The following is a 15,955-nucleotide window of genomic DNA, read 5'->3' on the forward strand; positions in this document are numbered from 1 at the left end:
TATATATTTACTATCTATTTACTCTTAAAAAACCAATGTTGAGGCCTATTTATTAGGCTCAAGGCTCAAATGGGTTTATAAGGCTATAAATAGGTTTCAATATTGTTGCAACATCCCACTGGGCCTCTGAGACTGACTTCTTTATAAACAGTGATACAACCTTTCATAAGAATGTATTTACAAAGGTGTCTCACACTGGCAAAGTGAAATCCAGGAGAAGTGAATTACAGGTATAAGCACATTCCTCTCTGGCATTAACTACCTCCTGATTTTTAATTAAGCCAGTGTAGCAAATAAAGTAAGCTTTCTCTATCCACCCAAGCCATAATGGAACACAAGGAATGAGAACAACTCATCAGGGCAGGCTGATAAGACAGAGTAGATTGAAGCCTGATGGTGCATTTATGCCAATACCAGTTCCCCATATCAAAAAAGATGCAAGTGCATTCTTCCTTATCAAAATGCTTCACATTTATATAGTTAAATATAGTAGCCAGGAGGAACTTGGGTCTCAGGTAACAGAGAGAAGAGGTAGTCCTTCAAGACAACATCCAAACTGCCCTGAAAAGTTACAAAACACAGCAATTGGAGTCACTGAAGCAAAAAAGGGTTTGTGTTTTAATTTTTTAGGTTTGGTGTGGGGTTTTTTTTTGGTTTTGGTTTATTTTTCAGATTGTCCTGAAACTACTGTCCTTGCAGTCTCTTTTACCATTGAAATGGTGGCATAATTACTAAGTAGGTAAGCATTGAATATTATAAATGAATCACATATGGTGAATTACAAGATTAAAATTGCTCATATTATGATCCATTCTATTTAAAGCAACAATCCTTTCTTACTGCAAGATCTGCCTCTGTCTACAGGAAACACAATATACAGAGTAATCAGCTGCATGTATTGTTCTGTGCAGGATCTTACAATAAATCTTATTAGTGAATTCATCTTTTTGCCTCTGCCAAGTGCTGATGATGGCAGGAGGTCTGCTTAGAAGTATGTGCCTGCTACGTGCTGCTACCAGAACAAGCCACCAGCCATTCACATCTCCCTAGGAGCAGCCACTATTTTTTCTCAACAGCAAACTGGTATCAGCAGTGCAAACTCAGCAGTGAGTTGGAGAGTGGCAATCCTTACCATGATCAGTGCTGTGAGGAGGAATGTGCTCACAGCCATCATGAAGAAGCTGTCTAGGAACCATGTGCACCAAATAACCCCATTAGTTATACCCCTGTTCTTCATAGCCTCTTTCAGACGCATTTCCTTCTCCAGCACTATACTCTTCACAGTCATGGAAACTGAATATATCCAAGCTAGCACCATGAAGATGGGAAAGGCGCGGTTTAAGGTGATCATGAAGCTACCAAAGCAAAAAGGGAGAGATGAATTAAATTTAGATAAATCAGAAATATTGAGATGAGAAGCAAGAATAAAAATGGAGAAAGAATGCATTTATTCAGCATGGCACTGGAAATTCTGTCTAAACATCAATAACATGCTGCTAGTGAACTTCACAAGCCACCTAAATATTAATGAACTAATGGTTGCTGCACTCCCATGAGATAGATAAATGTTACTGCTGTTTTACAAAGGGGTTCTAAGAGTTACTGAAGGCTAAAAAAACATGTGGTGGCTCAGGAAAATAAATCTCTCTTCACAGTGAATTGCCATAATGCTTTTACTATGTTGCAAAAAGACTATTTTAAGACATGCTAATGTTAACAGTTTGGGAGTGTCACTGTCTTTTTAAGCTCCCAAGATTCACTGGAAAAGAATTAAATAAATTAAGCATTAAAAGCATCAGATACTGCCAGCAAGGCTGCTGAAATTCATACACTGATGGCTCTGGGAATGAGATGGGATTGTCCCACATAGTACAGTGCTGGGACAAGCTGCTGCAGGTGGCCCTCCATGGGACAAAGGTGCTGCTCCCTTTCCATCACTCCACCCAGACTCCATGGCGGCTCAGCCCTTGGAGATGCTCCTTGGAGAAGCGCTGCCCCAGGTGTGCTGTTACGGTGAGAAAGATTTTGGGGTGAAAAAACTAAAAACATTTTCTATGGATCTGGGATTGTAATTTTTCAACAGAATTACCTTTAAAACCAAGTGGACTTGATTCTTTCAAGGCCAAAAGCTTAGAGCTGCTAAAAATAAAATGGAGCAAAAAACCGTCAGTTTCCTAAATCTGAGCCCTAGAGAACTACATTTTTGCCATATGCTCTCATAGCTACTCCATTGTTAAAACAAATGGAAAACCTTCACTTTTTCACCAAAAAATTCATGCAAAGCAATCTGTCCTGTGGAAACGAAGCCATGCTTTTGTGGAATGGCCTGGGGTACACTGGGTTATGCCTGTTGGTGGATGCACGTAACCCAGCACTAGACCATGCACAACAATACATGTTTACCATTAGGATGCACTAGTTTCACCTAAGCAGGCTCTCTGCAGGGGCCATCACTGGGTTTGGGTTTGAGCCCTGAGCTGTGTGTGACTGCTGCAGGCTGCAAAGAACTTTTGCACAGATGGGGTTTCTGCCCCTGAAGTATTCCCAAAGCAGGCTTGCCAGGGAGATATCTTGTCAGACTAACAGGTCATGACTTATGCAAATGACAGGTCAAATCATGTACGTCTGCATTATCTGAAGTCCCAGCATTTGCCTGCAAAGAACACACAGAACTAGGAAATAATGCCTATAGTGCCTTTTCTTTTTGATGAAATGCATACCAAAACACTTGCAGGAGCACAGACTGCAGCACTGGAATAAGCACACTGTTAACAGGTGAGAGGCACCACTTCATCAAATCTGGAGCACATGTGCTGGTTCAGGTAGTACTAATGGGGGTCACAGCATCCACACCCCTCTGCCTCCATGGAATCATAAAATCTCCACACCCAGGAGCACATTCTCTTTTTTGTTACAGAGCAACAAACTTCCTCTTTCTCCTTCAGCTTCTTTATTCTACTCTTCACCAGGGAAAGAAACTTCTGGTGCCTACAATAACAAACTGCATCCACAGTCCTGGAATCCTTTGGTAGAATCACGTGAAACTTAAAATAAGACCCAGTCAATATGCATAAAAACCACAGTCAGGAATTAGAGAGAAGGTTAGAGAACATCAGGTTACTGTTAAAAACTATAGCATCTGCAAGGGAAGGAAAAGGACTGATGTTAACAGAAACCAATGCCACATAGCCTGTTTGCTTGCAGATAACAGTCATGTAGTCATAATTGAAATCCTGTTTAGGGATGTGGTTAGGATTTTGGAAAGAAAGAGTTTCAAGAGCCTAAATTGTCTTGGGATTCTGCAAGGGTTGTAGGCATCTTCAAGGACCAAAACCTACAGCTTTGGGGATTGCTGTATCTATATATGATTAAGTCTTGGCTTAGGGTTTGGTAATATAGTTGAAGTGACTAGGTTGTTTGATTCTTCAAGACTTACAGAGACAGCAAGAGAGGTAAAAATTCCACTGAGACACACACTTTCTTTTCAATTTTTCTTTAGGAAATTATTCTTTGGGTATAAAGAAAAGTGGGGTTTAGAAAAGCAGCTAGGAGAAAGCAGCTTACTACACTTCAATGGGTCCTGCACAGTTAACTGAAGGATGTGGTGTTTATTTTAACATGGGTCAGTGCTTTGTGTTCAGTTTTGCTCAGTTTTGCTACAGGCACTGATCATATGCTACAGCATGAAGCTTAGTTTTAGTTAGATAAAACCTTTTTAAAAGCTCACAGTTTTGCTGGGTCCTGTGTAATCCCAGGGGGAGTTCCAGGGCTGACATTGCTAGGGATCAAAGCCTTATAGTTGGGGTGCCATGCTGACAACAGACTCTGGGCTGCAATCAGTGTGAAAGTTCAGGTTAGGCTATTATTAGTTTGGAAAAGGAAAGCCAGAAAGCCCCAGATTATTTTATTTTGTGTGATATACAAAATTGGAAGAAAACCACTGCTTGCAAGGGGCAGTGTTTAGTGTTCATTTTAGGTCTGGACACTGGTTGCCTTGGCACAACACAGCCCAAGATTGGGATTAGGGCTAGTAACTTGGCAAAGGCTGCTTCTGGAGTCTGGGTTAAGACAGGAAAAGGAAAAGAACAAATTCATTCAGTTATGTCTCAGTTATTGCTTTTGCATATGTACCTTAGGACTATGGTTATAACTGGTGCTTGAGAGTCTTAAAACACCCAGTAATTCAAGTATTCATAAGAATTAAGACAGCTTTTACTCACACATCATCCACAAAACACGGATATGGCATTTGCTGCAGATAAATTCCTATCAGCACTTCAGCGTTGGTCTGGGTTTTTATGATCCCATGCTCAATCATGTCTTGGAGATACGCAAAACCTCCCCAGATATAACGTAAATCATCCACAGGATCAGCTCTTGGACCAGGATCCCAGTATCTCAAATGAAAATTCATAGGGAAATCACTTGGGTAAGCAGTGGCTTTAGGGGAGGGGTAGAAGGGAAATGAATAGATACATAAAAATCCTACTACTGAAACTGTAGGAGCACTGCCTGCAGTTGTCTTTTCTAGATTTTGGTCTGTCAGACGATGCTGCTTGAGAAAGTTTCTGACCTGGAAAGGTTCCTTTCCTTTAATTTGCTCTACACTGACACAGAATAGCAATTTTGGCCAAAAATGCACACTAATCATGTAACAGAGTAACTGTTCTAGAATAGAAATAACTGTATTTGGAGTACAGTATCCTTGGAGATTAAACTGCAACAACTGGATTGCAGCTACCAGACACCATTATATTCCTCTATGTAAACAAACCTGAGAAAGTATTTCTACCCCTTTGAGTAAGTCCATTTGAGGGGGAACAGTACAGAAGTTCTGCTGTCCAGGTGGAGAACAGCTGGGTCACAATCCACATAGGACTTCCTTGTCTGCCTCTCCCATTGATGGAGCCCAGTGAAAACTTCAGGTCACTGAAGAGATTCTGAGCAGTCGTTCCCTTTGCCATGTACCCATGCACCTACCCACTGCCTGATCTGCCAGAAGAGTGATACTACTTCTGGTACTGTTACCACCTGGTAACCGGAGATGGCATTGCATTTACGTACTAACTATTCATGAATACAGTTGGATTTCATGCACATATAAAATGCAGGTTTTAATGTCCTTACGTCTCTCATATTCATTCTATGGCAGGCAAGAACTGAGAAGGAACCAACACTTACCTGTCTTTGATTTTGTTTGTTTTCTGCACTGCATCTATGTCCATCCGGATCTTGTATTTCACATGTGGTGGAAGACTGCTGGCTGTAGGCTCTATGTCTGGAAAAACCACACTAGCCCAGAATCTGTTTTCCTCCAGCAGATGAAGGGCTTGATGAGTCAGTTGAGTTTCATTGGGATAACCTTCAAATTTATCCAAGGTCAAACACTACAAATAATCACAAAGATAAAAATCACATCAGAATAGACTAGCAAGAGGTATACATTAATGCCAACAGCAATGGCTGAAAACAGAAAAGGGAGCTAGGTTCATTTGAAATATCTGCTATTTTCAACTTTAAAAGCTTATGCTGAAACTATTCAAAGACTCTCACCTCCCTCCTGAAACCTTGCCCAGTCTTAGTCTAATTCTTACAACAAATTCAAACCACAGCATTACCAATACAAGCTCAGAAACACTGTTCTCCCTAAAAAGAACTCTAAACCTCAGATTTAGCATTGCTGTGGTCAATGTGAGTGGACGGAATCATTTTGAAAGTAGCTTATTCCTCCAAGCTCAAGAAATGTCCATTCTGATGAGCAAGAAATCAAGCAAGGGTGGCCACTAAAGCAGGAGCTGCTGTTTCAATCTAGGTATGACAGGGCAGATTTGATGTATCCATGCAGAATGTATAGCCAGTAGTAGGTTCAGCCAAAACCTATGCTGCCACATTCACTAATTAGGTAGAATGAAATAATATTTCACAATATATTTATGCCACTGCACTCAGCCAGCCATGGATGCATGAACTCTGCCACTTGGACTATACTTTGAAGATTCTCTCAAAAACACAAATATCTGAATTGGAAGGGCTAAAGCTGTGGCAAAGATGAGATCCCACCATCGGGAACAGACTTCAGAATCTGCATCCAGGAGATAAATTAACTCAGCTATAAAATAAATCTCACCACAAGAGCTTTTAGCAGTCCAGCTGAACCAGAACACTATCCTTTTTGAAGCATGGGGACTTCTTTTCAGCCTAGGAAGTACCTGAGTGTATATCACAGAGCTAAAGGGTGACTGATCCATAAGAAAATCACATCAGGCATAGACTTCAGTTGAAAAGCACTGGGAAAGTCAGAGCATAAATTCAAATCTTGGGTATTTAGGCATTTATTCCTATTTAATGCCACTCAACTAGTCAATTGATTTTACTGACAATATTGTGTCCCGACTGAATTCTGGTATGCGATTAACCTGCTGGCTTAAGTTAACATGCGTTGGCTATCTCAATAACAAAACATAGTTTCCACTGCACAGCAAACTGTTGTCTTTTAGTCTCTGTCATTATTACAAAATGTATTATCAGCCCATATACAAAACACCAAGTCAAGGAAATCTAATGTCCCCCCATTTAATCCTACTTAACAGGCACTGTAAGACAAAAGGACTGTGAACAAACTCTATCATTAGTTAGCTGTAAAATTACAGACTTATGTTTGTCTATTCAGCTTCTGCCCTTTAGAACTGGCAAGATATTACTGGAGCGCAGAAGCGTGCAATCCCCAGATGGACCGGGAAGATACTTACTTCTCCTAACCCTTGCTTCATAAAATTCAGGAGGCTAACCTGGTTGATCTGATCTTCTTGATTATCTCTTGCAGGTCAATAACCAAAACTACTCAACATGAAAATACTCATACAGGCAACCTGCTATTCAATGGGAAGACATCTTAAACACTCCTTTATTTAACCTTTCCCTGTGAAAAATCATGCTCTATTTCCTTTAAAACTTGAAGTATCACAGTTTAATGGGACCTATAGAAAAATGTATTTTTAACTGGCAGCAAAATGGAACAGCTTAAATTGACAGTTTAACTATTTTGTAGCTTTACGTTTCCTGATCTGCAAATGTTCATTCTCCTAGTTTGCTTTACAAGATTAAACTACATAGATTATTTTATCAGAAAGCAAAATAAAGTAGAAAAGCTTCCTGACTTGCATACCAGAAGAGAAATCAAATTAGACTGAAGGGTCAGGTTGTATTAATTATTTTTATCCTACCCTATGTTTATCCTACATAGTTGGAGGTTCTGTAACTGAGTTTAGTTCTTGCCAAAGTGTGTTTCCCAGCAAAGTCCTTCTGTGGAACTGTGTCTCTGCAGTGCCTGGAAGACTATTTGCTGTTTCTTTGTTGTGAGGAATGTTATTTTCAAGGTACTTGTGGCAGCTGCAGAACTCATGTAGTTCTCCTGGGGAATCTGTGGGAGTGACACTGGCAAAGTACTGACAGACAACTGATGTTAAGATTTTCACTGCAGAACAGACAGTTTTGGGACTGTGCTGAGGAGCAATATAGGCCATCCAGACATCCAGTTGAGGAAGCAGCAAGCTTTTGAAACATAAACCACAAATGCTTGTAGATCTTCTGTGAGAGGAGTGAAACCAAAGCTTGTATAAGAACATAGGCTATGACATCAGTGTTGTAATAACTCACATAATTTGAAAGTGAAAAGAGATTTTACATTGTAATCTACTAGCCAAAAGCTAGAATTTCTTTCTCTTAACATTAGCTGTATTCAAAACAAAAGGTGTCTGCTCTAACTTTGGTTTTTTTTCAGTGAACTGCAATTCAATTTTGAAGGCATTTATGTGCCTTCATAAACTTCACCATATCAAAATTCATTCAGCAACCACTTGGGGAAATTTATGTTGTATTTTCTCCTGGTAACTATTTAACAATTTAAGATGGTTCAGTGAAGATAGGAAAACCAAAACTGAAATACTAAGAACAGGCTTGGAAAAGAAACCAGAAAATAAGAAGTATAAAGAGGTGACTAGGTATGTCTCACAACAGCTTAGGTCTTCTGTGGCCTAAAGTAATCTAAGGGAAGAACAAGAAATTCTTTGGGTAGTGAGGATGAGCAGCCACTGCATAACCTGTGGGCTTCTCAGCTGCACTACAGCTTGCAGCAGAGATGTGGAGTCTCCAAAGATAGTTGCTGACAGCACTCCTCTGCTCATTGCATACTATAGCAAGGAGTAGGGTGTCCCTGAAAGTGACATTTGTTCCCAGTGTGCTTGGCACAGTGTGAAAACATTCTCAATTGTTAACATCTCAGTGTAAGCAGCATTCTTAAAAGAGTAAGCTCATTACAAAGAACTTTAGGACACAAAGATCTACTACCAGGTACAGTAACTGCCCTGATGTTGTGGATGTTCCAGTATTAACTTGCTGCAAGCAATATATTCACTCAGATTGAGCAGGAAGTAATTCTGCTAACATGAAGTAAAAAGATGATCAGAAGAACCAGCAGAGCTTTCTGCAAAAGCTTTATTGTTCCATCTTGTAATAGCTATATGAAGGCAGATAAACTCTCAGTTCTTGCCTTCTTGTAGGGGATGGTCTTTCAGACTGAACTCCATTGGAAGTGGGAGAGCTAGGCTTGGTCCTGTTGCCTACAACTAGTACCAATTTTCTCTGTGAGCTTGAGGCTTAGCTTATTTAACAATTCAATAATTAAATACTTACATTTCTTTCAGAGATGCTTGTAAAATATAATTAATCTCAATAAAAACCTTGACTCTCATATGGCAGATGCTAAGTGTTGAGTTCCCAAGTATTAATATTACTGCCAACAGCAATAGTTTTTTTAACACTGAGTTAAAACCGCAACATTGCAGTGTCCTCAAGTTTTGCCTGGGCTCAGAAGTTTACAAAGAGCTGGCATTTCATTTACCTAAATTAGCAGGAATCCACTCTATCTCAGGTCTAGTTCCAACACATCGTTACCTGCAGTTGGAAATATACAGGATAAAAAAAAAAACCAAAGCCTAAACCAAAAGAGCTCACAGAGTAATGAATCTGATGAACTCATTGGTAGAATTGCCCACATCAGAGAAACTTCTTATTCAAAGTATCTTCCACGTATTTTTACAATGGCTTGATATTTTCACTTAGAATTTTAGCATTTTTTAATTAATGTAATGAAACTTCACCTCTCTTTCTGCACTGTGGCTCTCAGAAAGCCTCATATAGCCACACTACAAAACACAGCATCCTAGAGAAAGGGAGTATGGACCCCAGGAAAGGCACACAGACATCTCTTGGAAGTAGCTACAGAACAAGTAGAAACTCCCTTACTGGTTTCAAAGGAATTTTGATCAGGTGCTTAAAAACCCGGAGGGGGATTTACCAAAGAATCATTAGCTTCTTTGGCCCTGAGCTTACTAAAATTAGCGGCCTGTCAGTTATTAGTACTTACAAATATCGTTTCCTTGAGGTTTTGCATTCACTTTCTACCTCAGCACCAAAGTGTATTCACACACTCAACTAACACTCTGAATATAGAGTTTGGGGTTCAAACCCAAAATTCTTCAAAACATTCAAATGAAACAAATAAAGATGTCTTATGATTTTAACTTTGTCTGTTGCCACAGACCTTAAGTACTGCCTTAAGTACTGTACAAGCATTCCCAGCAGTGGGAAGGCTGCCCTTACCTCTAGATACTGACTGAGTAAACGCAGAGCTCGGTCCGCAGCACTGAAGATGTTCCGCCAGTCAAAGTCTGCCATTCCCTTCTCTCGGCTTTCTGGGGGCCCGTTGTGGAGAAAGTTGATTATGTGTTCAGCAGTTAAGCCTTCAGCACCCAGCTGTCTGTTCAAGAAGTCCCTCACTGTAGGGTGCTTCAGAGAGTCCTGAGGAAACATATCAAGACAGCTTTACTACAATAGCCTTCCTTGTATGCCCTGTTTTGCTAGAAAAGTTTCCATTTCCACAGCTCTTTCTGAGCCATGAAGTAGTACAAAAGGTTGTGCTAAAGAATTAATTTCCTAAATCAGCAACTGCATAGCTGGAGGGGAGACCTGAAGAATGGATGAAAATAAATCTAACTTTGACTATTTTCTGCATTGTTTCCTTATAAACAAGAGGATAAATGTAATAAATGTCTAATCTAAAATAGAAGAGTGTGGAAAACCACATATTTTCTCTAGTATGAACTGCTTTATAAACTTCAACTTCAGATATTACTTGCAGCTGATCAAAGTCAGAGATAAGAGATATGGAAATAGGTAATTTCCTAAGGTAGTAAATTGCTGAGGCCAGCAAAAACATGGTCCTACTGGCTTCTTTGCCTGTGCAGAACACAAGATCAAGTTGTCTGTTCTTGAAAGACATTCTGGAGAGACAGAGAAGCAGCAATTGCTGCCTTTATTAAGAAGTCATTAGCCAGATTCTGAAGTGTCCAGATCTGAGGTTTTGTCACAGAGATGCTGTAACGCCTTCAAAAGAAGCCCTGTAACCAGTCCAACAGCCTTAAAGGCCACAGGTTCCTTGCTGCAAAGGCTGTACTTCCAGCCAAATCCCACCAATTAATTCTCTTCCCCCTTAGGAAAAATCAAGGATGGTGACAGGCTGCTCTTACTGAGGATCCCTGCTAAGTTATAACATACACGGATCATATTCATTTGCAGGCTGTTTTGAAAGAAGTACCACAGCTGAGGTCCCACTTCTTCCCAAGCTTTGGTCAACAGTCTGAGGCGTTCAAGTTCCTCAAAAGTGGAGTTTGCCTGAGGAATAAAACAGCAGAAAAGAGTGCTAGAAAGCTGAGAAGATAAACGGAATTTGTGAAGCAGCCATTCAGTGACAAAGAAACCTGCGTCTGACAAATGCTGCAGTTTTTACTTTCATACTTGCTAAACTCATTAAAATAGAAGAAAAGTTAATAATCCTTGGAAAAGAATTTGTAAAATCCAACTGGAATCAAAGTCACTTAGGATAAACTTGTATTTTATATGTAATGAAAAAAACAAGTGCACATTAACCCCAGATAACTTCAATTCCTTTAAATACTCAGGTTTTAGGTAGACTGTTTCTCTCCTTCAAGAACTAAAAAGATGATGATGTGAGTAGATGAATAAATGAGAGGCAGCTGTAGAAGACAGGTACTCTCATAGTTAAGATATTATTATATGGGCTGCTGTAAATCTGATGTTTTCCTGTGTGAACTACAACCAGCAGTTCTGTGCCTTACATAGCTGCTGAGAGGTGGCCAAAACCTAGGTCATATGTGACCTTGATTTAATTAATTGGATTAATTTCACCCAAATTCAGGCACTTAACTGAAATATCCAGGCTCCATCCTATTTTCATGAAGTGACAATTATTTATGATCTGAACATAATAATACTAAACCACGATGCTGCTATTGGTTTGTCATCTCTCGGTGTTAGGCCTCAATGAGTCTATGGAAGTCTTGTAACTGCCCAATTTAAATACTTACTGATACAGAGCTGCTGAAGTTCCTCCCTCTGTAAAATATATATAAACATTACTATTTCTACTGGTGTAAGTGTGAAATCATGCCAACAACAAACAATTTAAGCTGAAAAAAGCAGGTAGTGTAGGCCAAGATTGTGAGTGAAGATCTGACTCCTGGACCAACAGAACAAATGGAGTTCTGAGAAGAAAATCTGAATAGGTTGATGTAGCCAGGTCACTGTTTTTCACAGGATGTTTCTTAGGGTGCAATTTGCTGGAAATAAACAGGTTTGTATTTCAGAAGTGCTTACATTTTTTACGATTTGCCGTACAGAAGGTGAATCAGGAGCAAAGAGGATTTTTCCCATCAGCAGGGGCTTCACAGCACTCCAGGCTATTCTGGTTAAAGGGTTTGATTCCAAATTCTGGATCAATGCATTACAAAAGGGTGCTAAAGACAAAAAGAAAGGCAGTCTTTATGCAACCTTACTCAAATCCTATCATACAAAACATCCTGCAGGGCTTTTTACTGGCAATATGGTCAGTTTAAAGCATTTTGAAGCTGAATGGCTTAAGCACATTTGCAGTGTAGAAGTACAGTGTCTGACCAGATGGAAAAGACTATTAAGTAATTGTTGGAATTGTAAAGTAGACAACATAGAAATTAGAAGAGCAAACAAATAAACCTAACCATTTGAAAGTTGCTGTTACTTATAAGATATTTCAAATGGAAGGAAATCAGATAGTTCAGATCTCACTGAAAAATTCTGAAACTGCTTTTCTCCTAATCACTTAGCTGCTTTGAATTGTAGTTGATACTGACACAAAGCTATTTTTTCTCCTGTTAGTGGTTAATTCTTACACAGTGTAAACTATTGGACTGGAGATCCAGCAGGCTTGAATGTTGAACTCTGGAACAATTCAGAATTGGATCCTACAATGATTTAGAACTAAACATTTTAATGTAAACATTTCTATCTTTCTCCTGCACTATGAAGTAATTAGTCTACTTGGATAGCATCCAACTCTATTGTTCCCTGGCTGAAGAAATGAAGTACTGAGCCCTTTACAGGTCTTCTGAAGATTCAGACATAAATAGCTCCAAGTATTAATACAAACAGTGAAAGGTAGGAATCTCTCATCGGGCAAAGTGCTTACCTGTACTCTGCAATCATGCAATCATACCTATGACAGCAGAATAGGCAGAGAAATCTACTGCCAGCTATAATATGGTTGTTAGTACAGAAAAAAATTGCTGGTGTAGAAAAAAACTGAATGGCAAACAGAAGGGAACATAATAAAACTATAAAATAATGAGTTGTAGAAAAGATAAAATAGGTTCCTCTTTCCATTCTCTCCTGTTACAATAGCAAGAAGATAAGTGAGGAAATCAAAGCAACAAAAACTAGTAAATTGAAATACTTCTATGCAAGAATTGTGCTGCAGAAGCTTACTGCTATAAAAAATATGTATGTTTATGCAGGAAGAGAACAGCTGCCATGTATCACATCTTGGAGAAAAGTAATTCCAGAATGCAGCACTACATTTTCCAGAACCTTCTTCAGAAACAGTTCTTCCTGATATCAGTAGCATATATTAGAAGACAGAGGGACTTATGCCTTAATGATGATGGTTGACTATGTTTATCCCTTCATATTGAAACAAACGCACATCTCTGTTCTTAATTCCTGAGCTTCTCTGCTTCCAGCTATGAAATAAGCAGTAAGTAAAATAATTTCAGCTGTCTCTAATTTCTTGAATTAACTGCTTAGAAGTGTTATTTTATAAAAGCAACAGTGGTATTCTACCAGAAGTCGTACCTGTCTACAGTCTCTGTAATGGTTTGCTTGAAAAACTTACTGGTTGTGTTATCATAAAGATAACTGGATTTCTTCCTTGTTGAGTCAATCCCCAGGAAAGCTTTATAGTTATTATCTTCATACCAGTTGAATGAAAGCACTCTGGATCCACCTCCTTCTGGGTAGCCACAGAAAAGATCAGACAGGGAGCTCACCAAGTGGCCTAAGGATTCTGGCCTTCCATCTTGTACAAATGCTTGCAGAAACACCAGAAGGTCCTGAACACTTGGCTTCCTGGCTAGCTGCAGCAAGACAAGGCTTTGTTAATCACTGCCCTCAAAGGAGGAACTGGTGAGCTCTCAGCTGTAGCCACACTGCTAAAGCATGCAGTCACAACCTCATCCTTTTATCTCCTCTGTTCTGGTCATAGGCACCATTTTCAGTTCTTGTTCTCTCATGTCTTTTCTGAAGAAAAGGTTATAGAATCATAATTGCCAATGCTTCCTTTTACATTTATTTTCTAATGAGAGAAGAATTAATTTCTAAGGAATCGGCTCTTTCCAAACAAGTCGACTTACTTTCTGATAAAGCAGGTAACTGGAACATGAAAAGGAGCATTGTGTGCTACCTAGAAAAGTGACACCATTTTTAACAGACAACTTACCTTTTGCACTGCCTGGGTGACACTAGACATCATCCTTCCCCAGGCCTTCAGGTCAGCACCTGGAGTGTTTCTGTTCAGAACAGTGGGAAGCTGTAAATACATCAGAAACACAGATGAGTTTTGTATAGTCCCTACATGACAACAGCTATTACAGTGAGAGAAGAAAATCCAAATGGCATCTCTTTAGCTGAAATACTCTGAGTTATTTGGAACAGTGTCTTGTAAGCCTGTCTCGTGGGGCCACAAATCCAGTACCCATGTGCAGACTCACACAGCAGCATGTGTAAGTGTTCTTACCAATATAAAGCTGAAACAGTCACAGGCCACTGAAAATATGAGCTTGGCATTTGTTCTGCTTATTTAAGCCCACCATTCCAAAAGGTGCAAAAATAGAGGATGAATGAGGGAACTGGGATTTCTGAGAAGCTGCTTCTCACAGAGGCTACTTTTGGTAACCTGTGAATTCAGCTAAGGTTATGATACAGAAGACTCATTTACCATGACAGTAAATAACAGGTAGTACTTTACACTTGAGAGATTTCCCGAGTTTGGAGGCAGCCTGGTCCTCACTGTCCTAAAAAGACTTCCCCAAAATGATGTAGCTACACACCCTGCTGATTGCCTGACATTCCTTTCAGTCAGTAGGTGGTTAAGAAAGCAAGAGACAGCTGCATTGTACCTGGCAGGAAATCACAAAGGCAAGAGTTTTTATGTTAGCAAGTTCTGATCTGTCACTTGCAGTTCAGGCAGGAAATACATACACAGTGCTTCAAATACACTTTTCCTTAGGGGAACTAGTTTCTGGAAAGATTATACAGGATTCTTGGAGCATTTGCCTTAACTTGGCTTTTTTGCAACTGTAAACAACAGGTACTGTGAACAATTTGAAGCAAACCAGAGAAAAGCCCAGGATAAACATGGAATTAAGAACTTGTTTCATGTAGCTAGAGAAAAATAAAGGAGAAATAGGGGTAATATTACCCATTTGTTCCTAAATACTACTTCTTGCAAGAGGCATTCAGTATGAATCAGATCTTACTAGAAACATCCTAAAATGACTCAGTATGTACTCAGCTAGTTGATGCTCTCTAGAAGCATAAGACAGGATCAGCGGACACTATACACAAACTACACTCTCATCTGACCTAAATACCAGAGCATACAGTTGGGAATGTTTATTGATCCTAAGCACAGAGGAGGATGAAAGTTTTCCCAAAAATATTTATCCAACTATCTTCATATTCACTGCAAATGAATGTGGTGTCATAAAAAAAATGAAGAGCATAATTCTTGAAGAGCTTCTTTCCAGCAACAGAAGGCCCAGTTCTGGAATCCACAGTCAGCTAAAAGAAGTCCTACTCAAACAAAACCAAATCGGGTATGTGATTGGTTATACTATACTGCTGGAGCCTGAAGACCATGAAGTACAGTGACTGACAGTGTAAGAGTGCAGAAAATTACCTGGGTCTTCAATACACAGGTACTTCTAGAAGTTTTAAAGCTAACATAGAAGTTTCAAACAGTTCAATGAAGATTCATTCTGCATATGTAACTGAGTGTAGATCTACACTCTGTTTGATTATGTATCAAGCATATGTGGTGATACGGATCAAAGCAGCTGTTTCAGCAACATGTGTCTATGCTTGGTGATAAGAACTGCTTATCTCTACCCAAAATCACAATGAGGTATTACAGAATTCTATTTTAATTTATTTATAAGGTTTAAAGGACTTCAAACAAAGCTGAAAGAGGCAGGTTCAAGAACAGCACTGCTCCAGAAAGAGGCTCATTTTCCTTGTGGTGGCTGAGTCAGACAGTAACGTGTGGGCTTTATTTTTCTGTCTCTGCTATCCAAACTGTGCTTTAATTCCTGTAAAAAGCCCTAGAGGGTATACATGAGCACAGGAAGGGTTTGAGTGGATGTTTATGCACATACCTGAATATGTTCAAGTATCACAAATTCAAAAAGAAACATTAATTTCAAAGTGTTGGGGAAGCATTAGTGCATTAGTGCATCAAGAAGTGCTTAAGCACAGTCTACCTTTTAGGTGAAAAGGAGTAACTGAGATA

The 15,955-nt window shown here is 39.4% G+C and overlaps 1 protein-coding gene across 1 annotated transcript in view; it reads right to left on the minus strand.

Annotated features, from left to right (window-relative positions):
- Positions 1-15,955, minus strand: part of ABCA4 (ATP binding cassette subfamily A member 4) — a 72,324-nt gene that overhangs the window by 41,322 nt on the left and 15,047 nt on the right. Inside the window, exons 7-14 of the mRNA XM_062630542.1 lie at positions 13,886-13,975; positions 13,283-13,523; positions 11,734-11,873; positions 10,615-10,731; positions 9,661-9,858; positions 5,182-5,387; positions 4,221-4,397; positions 1,133-1,355 (exon numbers count right to left, since the gene is read on the minus strand). Coding sequence (XP_062486526.1) covers positions 1,133-1,355; positions 4,221-4,397; positions 5,182-5,387; positions 9,661-9,858; positions 10,615-10,731; positions 11,734-11,873; positions 13,283-13,523; positions 13,886-13,975 — 1,392 coding nt within the window. The remainder of the gene's footprint in view (positions 1-1,132; positions 1,356-4,220; positions 4,398-5,181; positions 5,388-9,660; positions 9,859-10,614; positions 10,732-11,733; positions 11,874-13,282; positions 13,524-13,885; positions 13,976-15,955) is intronic.

Source organism: Pezoporus occidentalis, unplaced genomic scaffold (genome assembly GCF_034315485.1).
Source record: "Pezoporus occidentalis ecotype Australia unplaced genomic scaffold, CSIRO_AGI_Poc_V1 ctg356, whole genome shotgun sequence".
Taxonomy (NCBI): Eukaryota; Metazoa; Chordata; class Aves; order Psittaciformes; family Psittacidae; genus Pezoporus; species Pezoporus occidentalis.